This window comes from Ovis canadensis, chromosome 2 (assembly GCF_042477335.2).
Source record: "Ovis canadensis isolate MfBH-ARS-UI-01 breed Bighorn chromosome 2, ARS-UI_OviCan_v2, whole genome shotgun sequence".
Lineage (NCBI taxonomy): Eukaryota > Metazoa > Chordata > Mammalia > Artiodactyla > Bovidae > Ovis > Ovis canadensis.
Window position 1 is genome coordinate 122,908,251 of NC_091246.1, and position 14,237 is coordinate 122,922,487.

General features: G+C 41.5%; 1 protein-coding gene and 1 non-coding gene across 2 annotated transcripts; both read left to right on the forward strand.

The window, feature by feature from the left end:
* The first annotated feature begins 1,469 nt into the window (after nt 1-1,469).
* Nucleotides 1,470-13,830, forward strand: POLR2D (RNA polymerase II subunit D). The gene is made up of 4 exons (XM_069574252.1): nt 1,470-1,624; nt 3,379-3,559; nt 9,560-9,655; nt 12,608-13,830. The coding sequence occupies exons 1-4, from the start codon at nt 1,552-1,554 to the stop codon at nt 12,684-12,686; spliced, it is 429 nt and encodes a 142-aa protein (XP_069430353.1). The 5' UTR covers nt 1,470-1,551; the 3' UTR covers nt 12,687-13,830.
* Nucleotides 9,000-9,072, forward strand: TRNAE-UUC (transfer RNA glutamic acid (anticodon UUC)). Its single transcript has one exon. It is a non-coding gene; the product is annotated as a tRNA-Glu (tRNA).
* Nucleotides 13,831-14,237: the final 407 nt, after the last annotated feature.

Below are 14,237 nucleotides of genomic sequence, written 5' to 3' on the forward strand. Positions count from 1 at the left end.
GTTCTTGTAAGGATGGAGGAGGTGCTCCAAGTCTGCTCTAAATCTGCTTCCAGATAAATCTAGTCTGTGACCTTGGCTTGAGTATCTGCCTTTGAAAGGCACTCACTGGGCTGGTTGAAGAATTTGACTCTGAGCCAATACAGTACAAAGAACCATAGTAGCTCTTGAGGAACTTAATGATCTCTTTCTCTGTATCTTCTGTCGCTCTCTTTTACGATGCAAGTTAAGTCCAGACCTTCCATCAGCTACTCCTAGTGAGCTCCTCTTGGGTACGGCTCTAGGACTGATTAATTTTAAATTCAAGGCCTTGCACTTACGTGTTTATAATGGTTTCCTGAATGAAAATGTGGGCAAAACAGCCTGTGAAACATCAGTGTGGATTATTTGCTGTTCTCTCTTCTGTTGCCTTCTCTTCCTGCTGTGTGTTAGTTATGTGGCTAGTACTGGGGCCAGCAAATGTTAAGGTCTAGTTAAGTAGTAGGTAGGTGCTCTGCAAAAGCCTGTTGGATGGATAGATGGGAGAAGGGGGCCTACACTGAGCTCAAAGACTATCCCATACCCAGCTGGGGCATGTTCCCAGACTCCTCTGGGCATTGGCCTGCAGCTCTAATGAACTGTGTAGGAAAGCACTTTGAAGCAGTAATAAGCTCTGCCAGCACTATATGACCTACCATTAATTCACCTGATACATTTCTTTTGGAAACACATACACAAGGCAAATTAACTTTTATAAATTATAATTTAAAGGAATTATAAATTAAAGGAATACAGATGCATACCCTTGTCTGGTAATATCTTCATTTTTTGTGAACAGTTTATATACTTATAGATGGTTCATTCCTGAGCCAAGCAGTGCACTATGGTTATTTTCTGCATTGTACAACCATCTGTTTTCTCTCAAGTTGGAAACAGAATCATTTTTCATTTGCTTACTTACTCTAAGTATCACCCAAATGTTCCAACAGGCTTCTCAATATCACTATCCACTATTCCATGTTCAGAAGTATTGGAAAAAATCCACTACAAATCAAACATTTTAAATGCTTTGAGGCATTGGAGGAATTACACTGAATGTTTTCAGAGTCACCTACCCAGCTTCCCATCAACTAGAGATCCTTGGGTCGGTCTGCGCGTTCCTGCATCCCATCTAATCCTTCCCCTGCGCCCTGGAAAGCGGTATCCTCATCCACACTTCACAGGTGAGATAGCTGAGGCTCAGAAATGCCAACTGAGCAGTCCCCACGACTCGCGGCGAAGGACCTACTGTTGAAGAAAGTGACGGTTTTCTCCTGCCGCGGCCGCAGGATGCGCCACCCCGTCGCGGCACTTCCAGAGACCTGCAAGACCCCACCGCTCTGGCCCCTCCCCGCTTGCGCCCGAGGCCGCTAGGTCCCTTGGCCCCGCCCACCCCGCCGTTGTCTCGCCTACCCATCGCGGCCCGCCCACCTTCAGTGGGGCCCCGCCCCGTCTGCAAGAACACGCCCCTTCCGTGGCGGCGACCGGAAGGAGCTTCCGCTTCCGACAGCGTGGGTACTGGTTCTCGGCGAGAGGATGGCGGCGGGCGGGAACGATCCGCGCTCTGGAGACGTAGAGGAGGACGCATCACAACTCATCTTTCCCAAAGGTGCGGCCTGGGCAGGCGTGGCGAAGGGCGCGGAGGAGGAGGGTGCGGGCGGTCTGGGCACGGTTCCGCGGGAACTGGCCAGCTGGAGTCCACACCGGCAGCGCTGGAGCCGTCGGCCCCCAACTCCACATCGCCCCGGGGGGCCTCTTGTTCGTGTTTAAGTTGTTTTAGTCCATAAACTAGGAAGTGCTGGACGGTTGTGTCAAAGATAAAGCCAACACTAAAGGGGTAATGGCACGTTTTAATTATTAATATACTATCGCAGTAGGGAAAAGCGTGAAGCGTGGAATCATCTAGACTTGGATTTGTGCAAAGGTGACTGGGCGTTTTAAAGGGAGAATGAAGGAATAGGGAGAGGGGTGAGCAGGGCCTCACAAAGAGTCAGGGAAGTGAAAAATTACGAGAAGCGGGGGTTGGTCCGTTTGAAGCTCATTTGGATTTGTTAACTGGTGGTTATGGGGTTAGGCTCCTTCCTTCCCAACACCCTTCGCCCTGGGCTGTGAGACAAGGGCCCTATCTTCAGATGTTGTCAGGAACAAACAAATTATTTTGACAGCCTTCAGTTTTCATAAGCAGCCACTGTAAAGGAGCTAGAGTCATCCCAGGGATGCAGCCTTGAGCTGTTAGAAATCGTGTTAGTGTTTTCTTCAAGTCTTTGTGGAACAACCTTGAGTCCTAGTCGAGAAAAGGGCGCACAGGAGCCTGGCCAGAGCTTGGTTATGAGAGAAGAGAATCTTTGTCAGATGGCAGCGAGTAAAGCACGGTTTGCTATCAGGGATTCTGTGCTGTGTGATGGACTTAATGTGTAATTTAAAAACCCAAAATAAGTAGCTTAAGACTTCAACGTATATCTTACAGGTACTGAAAAACACGAAGTTAGTGAACAGTAACAACAAAGTGGGGAAAACTTTAACAGTACCTGTCTTTTTAAAAAAAATTGCCGCTAATATATGCAGAGTAAAACATTAAAGTCCACACCTTTTCACCCAAACAACTATAAATAGTGTTTATCCTTCCAAACCATGCTTATTTTTAAGTATATACTTATACCCTTTATTCTTTGCAAAAATAGGATTATGCTATAGAAATCATAAATTTTGTAGAACTGTTCTATTCTTTTAAAGGACTAGATAGTACTTGATGGGTGGTGATGGTGTTCAGTCGCGAAGTTGTTGTGTCAACTGTTTTGCAATCCTTTGGACTGTAGCCCACCAGGCTCCTCTGTCCATGGAATTTCCCAGGCAAGAATACAGGAGTGGGTTGCCATCTTCTCCAGGGGATCTTCCCCACCAAGGGATCAGGCCTCTCCTGCATTGGCAGGTGGATTCTTTACCACTAAGCCACCAGGGAAGCCCACTTAATGGTTGTACCATAATTCTATTTATTAATGTGTATAGAGATTGCTTTCAGTATTGTATGTCATAGACTCATGGTGAAATATTTCCGAGGACAGCGTCACAGACGGTGTAGGCATAATGGACATGTATGTTTGTTTTCTTTTTTAAGGTGTGATAACTGAGAGGTAGGTGGTTTTCTGAATTTCATGATAAACCAGTTTCTGGTACTTGGGTTTTGTCTCGGTTCTTTTTATTTAAGGCGTTTTGTTTGTGTGAACACTGTACAGTTGTAGGATGTGAAGCCTCTGGATTTCTGCAGGGTCAGAAGTTTGCTGATAGTCACTAAGGCAAATGAACATTTAGAAGCTGACTTGGGAAGAAATATTTTCAGCTGACATTTATGCTTCTCGCAAATAGAGTTTGAAACAGCTGAGACGCTTCTGAATTCGGAAGTTCATATGCTTCTTGAGCATCGAAAGCAGCAGAATGAGAGCGCAGAGGATGAGCAGGAACTTTCCGAGGTCTTCATGAAAACTTTAAATTACACTGCCCGTTTCAGTCGTTTCAAAAACAGAGAGACCATCGCCAGTGTCCGTAGGTGAGTGCTGAAAGAAAGTTCTCACTAATCCAGACTGCTGGGCACCTGCATGTGGAAGGCTGTCAGCACCACCATCCCCACTCACCCACCCCACCCCTGCTGCCTCAGGGGCGTCGTTCGTGCGATTCATGTGAGGAAAATGATGTCTTTGGCAAACTTTAACGTAGCTTGTTAGGCCGAAATCCTCCTTGCCTACTTTTTCTGTACCCAAAATCCCACTTAGCTCCCTGCAGAGTGACTACTGTCAAAAGTTTGTTGCTAGCCCTCCAGAGCTTATTCCATGAATTCATATACACACACGTCACAAACACACAGCCCTGTTATGTTTTAAATAGAGTGGATTATTTATCGTTCACCTGATATGTCCTAGAGATCTTGCTGCATTTTGGTTTTTTTTTTAATATCTATCTATTTATTTATCTGTCTGTGTCAGGTCTTAGTGTCTGCACATCAGCTCTTCACTGCAGCGTGCAGGCTTCTCTCTCATTGTGACTTGCAGGCCCCAGGGTATAGGGCTCAGGAGAGTTCAGGGCTCAGTAAAGTTCAGGGCTCAGTTGAGTACAGGGCTCAGTAGAGTACAGGGCTCAGTAGAGTTCAGGGCTCAGTTGAGTACAGGGCTCAGTAGAGTTCAGGGCTCAGTAGTTGTGGCAGATCCCTTTAGTTGCCCTTTTGCATGTGAAATCTAGTTCCCCAAGCTGGGATCGAACCCACGCTCCCTACAGTGGAAGTGTAAAGTGTGGAGTATTAACCACTGGACCACCAGGGAATTATCCTGGTGGAATGTATTATTATATAATTAATTATATAGTTATATATATTATGTAATTTTATGTATTGTGTATAATTTATTATATTATATATTATTAAGATATCTGTATATAATATACAATAACTTAGTTATATAATGTTTTATATAATTAATATATAATTTATTCCTTAACGTAGCAAGAGGGACTACCCTGGAGGTCCAATGGTTAAGAATTAGCTTTTCTACGCCGGGGACCCAGGTTTCATCCCTGGTCAGGGAACCAAGATCCCACATGCTTAATGGCATGGCCAATAAATAAACAAACAAACATAAATTTGGATTATTCTTTTGGATCTTTGCCATTCAAACAGTGACTGGTTTTTAGCCTTTATTCTCCTTAAGGCGTTGCTTCTCAAATTGAGTTGGATATGCTCTGAGAACAGTGAGGTGCTGGAGCATACAGGAGGCCCCAGAGAAAACGAGCTATTTTAACGTTTCTTTGATTTCCTTGGGGATGAACTTTATTTGTATGAATTAGACAGTCACTTGAAGTTTGATACAAATCAAGCCACTGGATAAGTCCATTTTATAAACTGGGTAGCGTCTCTTTCTTGAAGTATCAATTTTGATACTATGTGGTTTTGATAGTATGTGGTTTAATACATTTCTGCATTAAAGCAAGCAGATACCAGTATACTGTGAAGTAAAACAAAAAATGTACATGAGTTCTTGAACTAAATCATGAGACTTCAATCCTTGCAGCTGCAGAAAGTCATTATGCCCCCGGGTTGCCTCAGGGTGCTTGTTTGCTCCACTCCTGCGGAAATGTTTGAGAAGTAACTGTCCTAAGGAAAAGCAGATGAACAAAAAGGTGTGTATGTGCAGACTCTTCAGAGAATTACAGTAGTCAAGGGTGAAAAACAACCTAAATATTCAGTAGTAATTAAATAAATTGCAGTAAATCCGTTTGATGGACTCCTATATTGTCATTAAAAATTATGATAGAAAATGAAATTGAAGGATGTTCACAGAAGTTAAACATGCAGAGGGAGGTCCCGGCGGTCCATTGGTTAGGGCTCAGTCCTTCCGCTGCAGCAGCTCAGTTCAGTCTCTGGTTGGGGAACTAAGATCCCATAAGCTGCTCAGTGCAGCCAAAAAACAAAGTTAAATGCACGGAAAAGGAAGTGATAAAACTATGTGAAGGATAGACTGTTGTGAAAAGTGTGAGTGTATTCATGGGGAAGATTGTTCCATACAAAACTGCTAATTGTTGACCCAAAAAAATGACTTGAATAAATGAAGGTGGACTTAAACATTCACAATAAAAGGTCTTAATACTATGAAAATGTCATTTCTCTTCAAATTAATGTATACATCTAGTGCCATTCTAAATCCTCAAGGGAATTGATGTGTACATGCCCTCCAGGCTCCTCTGTCCCTAGAATTTTCCAGGTGAGAATTCTGGAGTGGGTTGTTGTTTCCTACTCCAGAGGATCTTCCCAAGATTGGCAGGCAAAGATTCTTTCATCACTGAGCGACCTGAGAAGCCTACACACACACTCACTCTGTCTCTCAAATACGCTCATAATAAAGCTTAATGTGCCATATAATTCAACTAAGATGAGATGGTAATAGATCATACTGGCTGAGGCAAGACACTGATTATTTGGATCCTACCAGTGAGTAGGACAGTCTATCTAAAATGGTGCCGAGAAAAATATATCCTCAGCAGTGAAAAATAAATAATAATAAATAAATGAATAACCCCCAAAAGTTTGTAAGGATTGTCAGGAAAAAATTTTAAAAAGAAAAATAAAAGGGAATTTGCCCTATAGGATGTTAAAAAACATTGAAAAATGACAGTAATTAAAATAGTGACACTTTGGCGTGAGGATAGATCTTGGGACAGAATAGGAAATTAAGGAACAGATTCAAATCCAAATTGATTATATTTTATATGATTCCAGTATATGACAAAGATGGCATGCTAAGTTAGTGGGAAAATAATTTAAAACAGTTTTAACTCTGTATGCCTTACTCCAAACTGGTTTCTTTAGAAATTAATAATGTAAATGTAAACTATGATGGATGAAAGTACTGTGTGTTAACATGAGTGAATGTACAATTTTGGCTGTGGTTAGTAGGACTTTATATGTGGGGAAGGTTGATAAACTCTAGTTGGCTGTAAGCTTTACAAGAGCAAGGACTTGATCGTATTCATCACTGTCAATTTCATTAAAGGCACTAACTAGTTTTTAGTTGAATAAGTAAATGAATTTGCAATAAATATCTTTAAACTTCCTTACATCAAATAAACTGCTATACTTAAAATGTAAGTACGAGTAAAGCGGGAAAGGATTGATAATCCTTAATGTTAAGAGCTCTAAAAAGTAAGAGATGATACCCAGTTTATGAAAATGAACTTAGTCTTTAATGACGAGATTGATATCACAACTTCAGATGACTATTTAATTCATATGAAGTAATGTTCATCTTCAAGGAAATCCAAGAAATGCTAAAATGGCCAAGCAGATTTAAAAAGAATGGGAAACCACCCCACGTCTCCTGCACTGGCAGGCAGACTCTTTGCCACTTGAGCCACCTGGGAAGCCCTCTTCATTCTTTACCCATTCCTCAATACGCCTGGGTCTTTGACTAATATTTGTGAAGCCTCCCCAGTGACTACTTCTCTTGGAACCATCTGAGACCAAACCTCTCCCCTTTGGACCATGTTATAGGTTGAAACGTGTCCCCTCAAACGATGTTGAAGCACTAAATCCCCAGTACCTGTGAATGTGTCTTTCTATGGAGATAGAATCTTTGCAGACAAGTCAAGATGAGGTCATATTCAGTTAAAGTGGATTCTAATCCAGTATGACTGTTACCCTTATAAGAAGAGTATGACAGGGAAAGTACCACATGACAGTGCAAGCAGAGAATGCCTGTCATATTTACAAGCCGAGGAGCACCGAGGATTGTCAGTGGCACCAGAAGCTAAGAAACTGCAGGAAACAGCTTCTCTCCTAGAGACTTCAGGAAGAGCATGACCCTGACAGCATCTTAATTTCAGACTTCTGGCCTCCTGAATTGAAATGATAAGTTGTTTTAAGCCAAACAAACAGAATGGGAAACCTAGTGTAAGAAGTAAGGGAAACAGGCGCCATCTTTTACTTCTGGTGGAAGTGTATAATGGTAAAGCTTTCAGGGCACTGTCTCTCAGAAGCCTTCCAGACAGTCATCTCTTTTGACTGAATAATTCTGCTTCCAGAAATTTATCTTTAAAACACACAGTAATCAGATACATAAAGAAGTATGCATTTACAATGATGTTCAGAATGCATTATTCAAAATGATGAATAATTGGAAGCAACGGAAGTGTTCAAGAGCAGGACGTTTGCTATATAAATTAAGACACAACCTGTTGAATGCCAAGTCGAAGGGAAAGGTACGTGTGTAAACTGTGGAAGACAATGACTGTATTGTTGAGTGAAAAAAGGCTGGTTACAGAGTAGCATTTGTTATGTTTCCTTTTTTTTTAATTATGTAGAGAAGGGGAAGAGGATCTCCATGAATATGTTAGCACTGGTTATTTCTGGGTAGAATTTCAGGTTATTTTCCCATATGGAGTGGGTTTTTTTGAGAGGGTGTTTGTTATAAATGAGCATGTGTTCATTTTACAAACAAACCCCTTCATATACATATATTTACTACATTATGAACCTGTGTAAGTTTTTCTTTACAAAATGAAAATAGCTTTATTAGGTGACCAAAAGTTAAACAATAGAATGAGTGAGTTTATTTCTAAAACATAGAAAGATGTTTGGAATGGTATACTAAGATGGTAATATTGGTTTCGTTTAGATAGTAATATGGGTGACATTTTTCTGTCTTTATTTTCTCAAATTTGTATAATAACTAGTAGACTTGTAATCAAGTGATAAGGACAGTAAATGTTTTTGTCTGATCAGATAATCAAGGGTTTCACAGGCAGTCCAGTGGTTAAAACCCTGTTTTTTCACTGCTGAGGATGCAGGTTAGATCCCTGGTCAGGGAACCAAGAAGCCGCATGCTGCACAGCACAGCCAAAAATAAGATTTCTAAAAACAGGTCCTTTCTGAAACCTCATTTACCATGGACAACCTCTGTTGTAAGCAGTGTGATCTCCCTGGTGGTCCAGTGATTAAGAATCTGCCTGTCAGTGCAGGGGACACTGGTTTGACCCCTGGTTGGGGAGGAGCCCACATGCCCGAGGGGCCCTGATTGCATGCGGCACAGCTACTGAGTGCGCTCTGGAGCCCGTGCTCCACCGCGAGGAGCCGATGCAGCGAGAGCCGCGGCACACAAGCGGAGCGCAGCCCTCACTCGCTCCACTAGAGAAAGCACGCGTGCAGCAACAAAGACCCATCGCGGGAAAAATAGATAGATAAATAAATATTTTTTAACATTTAGAAAATTTCATGTATAGTTGATGTCATTGACTTAATAAAATATTCTACTAAAATGATATTATCTTTTTAGAAAATATAGTAGATGTATGAGAATCCAGGATATGATTTGTATTAATGATGTTCTTTTTTACAGTTTGAACTAGAAGTACATTTAAAATAAGATGCAGCTTATACACAGATTGTACAAAGTAAGATATGCCTCTATTTATTTCTTAGATACATGTAAAAAGAGAATTTGAGGCATTCCCTGGTGGTCCAGTGGCTAGGACTCTGCACTTTCACTGCAGAGGGCCTGGGTTCGATCCCTGGTCAAGGAACTAAGATTCTGCAATCCATTCAGTGTGGCCAAAAATAAAGTAAAACTTTTTTTAAAAAAGAATTTCCTCCAAGTCAAAATGCCTAATAGATCAGGGAAATCTATATGTCGTGTGTTAAGACATAAAATTAATAACAAAGCAAAGAACAATGGTAGGAAGAGCAGAAAGCAACAAAATAAATTCTTGGGGGAGAGATGGTATGGTCCTCCAGGTAGAGAGCATTTTTTTCGTAAGTTTTTATCACAAGAATCCTCTGCTTAGGTGTGCTCAGATTACTTTTATTGTCTTTGCCTGATTCATAGCTTCCTGCTCTCCAGGAAGAGACACAGGAACATGAATTGATTTGAAAGTGGGATTTTGCAGCAGACCTAATCTTAATGGAAAGATTGCAGATGCTTTACATTTTTCTCCTCCTTGCTAGCTACATTTCATCCACTTTTTCTTATTCATCAGTTGGTTTGTTTTGATATTTCTCCCCTGTGATCAGCTTGCTGCTCCAGAAGAAGCTTCATAAGTTTGAGTTGGCCTGTTTAGCCAACCTTTGTCCAGAGACTGCTGAGGAGTCCAAGGCTCTGATCCCAAGGTTAGTACTGGTGGTGAAAAGTTCTGTGTGTGTTGAATAAATTCCTACAAGTAGAATTACTCTGTTTAAAAGCTGGGTGATTTCTGGATATCACCAACATATTGGGTTGGCCAAAAAATTCCTTGGTTTTAAAAGTAAAAACACATTTTTCATTTTCATCAAGAACTTTATTGAAAAACATATTCACCATTTTGTTCCACTACCTTCTGCCATTTTTCAAGCAATTTCATAATTCCATCTTCCCCAAACTTTTTATCTTTTTGATCAAAGAACTGTTCCAGGTTCCTTTTACCGTCTTCGACTGAAGAGGAAAAAATTGAAATTTTTTCCATTAATAGAATTTTGTACAGACCGAAATAAATGGAAATCTGAAAGTTCAGTGTCTGGTAAATTTGTTAAGTCGCTTACTCGTGTTGGACTTTTTACAACCCCATGGAAGGACGCAGCAAGCCAGGCTTCCTTGTCCTTCACCATCTCCCGGAGCTTGCTCAAACTCATGTCCGTTGAGTCGGTGATACCATCCAACCATCTCATCCTCTCTCATCCCTTTCTCCTCCTGCCTTCAATCTTTCTCAGCATCAGGGTCTCTTCTAATGAGTCAGCTGTTCGCATCAGGTGGCCAAAGTACTGGAACTTCAGCATCAGTCCTTCCAATGATTTTTCAGGATTGATTTTCTTTAGGATTGACTGGTTGGATCTCCTTGCAGTCCACGGGACTCTCAAGAGTCTTCTCCAACTCCACAGTTCAAAAGCATCAGTTCTTCGGCGCTCGGTCTTCCTTATGGTCCAACTCTCACATTCATACATGACTACTGGAAAAACCATAGCTTTGACTATGTGGACCTTTGTCAACAAAATAATGTCTCTCCTTTTTAATACTCTAGTTTGTTATGGGTCTCCTTCCAAGGAGTAAGCGTCTTTTAATTTCATGGCTGTAGTCACCATCTGCAGTAATTTTGGAGCCCAAGAAAATAAAGTCTCTCACTGTTTCCATTGTTTCCCCATCTATTTGCCATGAAGTGATGGGACCAGATGCCATGATCTTTGTTTTTTGAATGTTGAGTTTTAAGCCAGCTTTTTCACTCTCCTCTTTCACCTTCATCAAGAGGCTCCCATGAATATGGTGGATGAATCAAAACTTCGCAGCCAAGCTATAACAGTTTTTTCCTGGTTGTCCAAGAAACATTTGGTCTTGCAGTATCCTGGTAGAAGATTATGCATTTTCTGTTGACTAATTCCTGACAGCTTTCGTCAGGTGCTGCTTTCAGTTGATCTAATTGGGATCTTTTCCGGAAAGAGCTCATAATAAAGAACTCCCTTCCAATGCCACCACGTACACATCCCCTTCGGGTGAAGACTGGCCTTTGGCGTGTTGGTGGTGATTCGTTTGCTTGCCCCAGGATCTCTTCCATTCTGCATTATTGTACAGTATTCACTTTCATTGCCTTTCAAGCTTTGTTTTTAAAACAAAATGTTTTAGTTATATTCATGTAGAGAATTGCACAGGAAATACGGTCAAGAAGGGTTTGGTTTGGGTTTTTTTGCACAACTTATGTAGAACCCAGACACCAAAGCAATTAGCATAACAGGCTGGTGCAAATGATTTTCAGTGCTTGATTCAGATATTTTGAGTACGTTGGCTGTCTATCTCCTGTGTGGTATAGCGTTGATTGTTTTCTCAATTATTGTGTTGATTTCATTGCTGTCAACTTCAGCTGTTCTGTCTGACTGTGGGATATCATCCAGCAAGAAATCTCCAGCACAAAAGTTCACAAACCACTTTTGACATTTTCAGTCAGTCACAGCAGCTTCTCCATACACTGCACAAATCTTTTTTTGCACTTCAGGTGTGTTTTTACCTTTCTTGAAATAAAGCATAATAGGCCAAAACTGTTGCTTTTTTTCTTTTGTCTTCTGTATTGAAATGGCTACACAAAAATTCACCAATTGTGGTAAGTTTTTTTTTCTTAATGCATGCTGATGTGACATGCAAGCTGTCACAATATATAGTGTAACAAAATTGTTTTGAATGAAATTAAAGACAACTAAGTGCTAATAGAGCCATCTTAAGGAAAAAACCGAACTTTTTGGCCAGCCCAGGAGAATGAGTGCTTTTGTAGTAAGACCAATGTTTTTATAGTATACCAGTTGTTGGCAAAAATGTGAAACAGCTGAAACTCTGGTCCACTGATGATAGGAGTACAGAATTATACAGTCACTTTGGAGAATAATTTGGCTACATCTAGTAAAGTTAAATACACCCCATGACCCCCAAATTCATTCCTGGGTATGTGTCCTAAAAGCAGTTCAAACATAGTTTAAAAGGAGACATGTGTTCCAGTGTATATTGCTGCATTATTAGTGGAAACTTGCCAACAGTCTTCAGTCTGCAAGACTGGATAAATAAATCTTTGTGCAGCCATGCAGTGTTTATTATAAAGCAGTGAAAAAAATAAGTGAACCAGAACGATGAGATAATGTCAACATATGCCAGGATGAACGGTGAGTGAAAAAAATACAGAAGGGTACATACAGTGCTGTTTCTTATAGTTTAGAAACAGTGCTATGGATTGCTTAAAGCTACATTTATGTATACAATAGTAAGTATAAAAATATGTAGGGGTAATGAATGCCAAATGTAGGATGATTGTTACTCCTAGGGAAGGAAGAGAAGGTTTTGGAGTAGTGGAGCACACACAGAACCATTGATGTGTGTCTGTCAATGTTTGTTAACGAGTCAACTAGGGATCATTCTTCTGTACCTTTTATGTATTTGAAATACTTGATAATGTTTTCAAAGGAAAGGAAGGAAATTGAGTTGAAACGTAAAGGTGCCAGTGTTTAGGGGTGAGCGGAGGGCTGAGCCAGCAGTGCTCCAGGATCCGCACCTACAGAAGAGGGTGGGAGTACTGTCAGTTGCTGGGACACTCACTCTTGGTTTTCTTCTTGTAGCCTGGAGGGGCGGTTTGAAGATGAGGAGCTGCAGCAGATTCTTGATGACATCCAGACCAAGCGCAGCTTTCAGTATTAATCACCAGATATCACTGCTGCTGGGGAACCACGTCACATCCCCAGCACAGTGCCCCTGGCTCAGAGTCTGGGGCTGACTCACACCGAAATTCTGTTGCAGAAGACACTAGGCCTTCCTTTGGATAGAACAACCCAGTGCTTCGTCTTGGTTTAGGTTGCTATTTCAAGCTTGCCTGTTGGCCAGTGGTGACCTGTGCAAGCTTGGAGAGGCCTCGCAGTAGCTGCCCGTGGCTGCCTGAGCTTGCCGTTGGGAAGGACGAGGTGGGGTGATGCCGTACAAGCGATACTGCTGACTGCCTCACAGCATGGTCTTGGGCCCTTGGGTTATTTTGATTCCTAACATTTCATGTTTTAATATCAATGTGTTCGTAGTTTTTTAAGCTCTTCTAGGACATGTGAAACTAGTATGGGAAACAGTCTTACCTAAATGCAAAAGCAGGAATTAAAGCAGACCTATGTCACTGTTTGAAATTCTTAGAGAGAAGACGTAGAGCCTTGGCATCATTGTGCTTAGCCCAGGAGACAGGAAAGTGGTTTCTGAGAAAAGCAGCTCCTCTGTCATCCTGAGGGTAACCACTGGGTGTTGTGGAGCACACAGCCTGCGATGGATAAGCATGTGGCGTATGTGTTCCTAAAGCACTTACTTCATCACTCCCAAATTCAGACTTTCCCTCCGAGGCTGGATGTGAAGCAGGGAGTGCTTTGCAGTGTCCTCATGTGGGGCGTCAGGTCCAGACGTCTGGCTGCCTGCTCAGCAGCAGGTGTTCTGCAAGGAGGGAGCCTGCCACTTGCTGAGCCCCTGGAGTGATATCACTCGGCCTGAGACTAGTTGCATGGAAAATAGCTAAATATTGTGGCTCTCAATTTTCAGAGGGGAAATACGCCTGTTTTCTTCACAGTTCGGGGATTTTTCTTTGAAGTACTTGTTGACTCCACCTGAATTCATGATCCAAGGATAAGGATGGGGAAAGAACAAAGTTGGCATTAGAAAGTCAAGGCCAATTTATGTCAGCTTCCAAGGCAAAAATCCAATTTTCTTATTTTTATAAATTATTTTCAATTTCTGAAATGACATGGTTTCTAAGTCACCATTATTTGAAGGAAATGCCAGTTATACCTCAATTAAAGGAATATTTGAGAAAGTACTCTTCATCCTTGGGCAACTTCACTTCTTTGAGACTCATCAGCTTTCTCAATTGTAAAATGTGGAGAAGGATAGATACTGAAAGGTGAATGGGAAAATTATTAGTAATTTAGAGCCTGTTGGTATCTGACATACACTATACCCCAGTACCTGTTAGCTGTTCTTAGCTTGCTTCATAGAAATTGGTGCAAGGATTTGGTAGCCTACCCACTGGCACTGGTATCAGACTATGAGAACAACGCAGACTACTTTTTGAAGCCTGTAGACTTAGTTCATAAAAGAGGCAATTACATGGTTGGCACCAAGCAATGGGACAGAAAACATACCAGCTGGAACCTAGGCGTGTGTGCTGTGGGGCAGGAGCAGGGCCCTGCCACCGTCGCCATGGTGTTCCCACTGGAGAATTTT

What these genes read in the sequence shown, in the direction of transcription:
- POLR2D (XM_069574252.1), top strand. Translation starts at nt 1,552, where the DNA reads ATGGCGGCGGGCGGGAACGATCCGCGCTCTGGAGACGTAGAGGAGGAC. An exon ending in ACAACTCATCTTTCCCAAAG is followed by an intron (nt 1,625 to 3,378) that starts GTGCGGCCTGGG and finishes TCTCGCAAATAG; the next exon opens with AGTTTGAAACAGCTGAGACG. An exon ending in TCCAAGGCTCTGATCCCAAG is followed by an intron (nt 9,656 to 12,607) that starts GTTAGTACTGGT and finishes TTCTTCTTGTAG; the next exon opens with CCTGGAGGGGCGGTTTGAAG.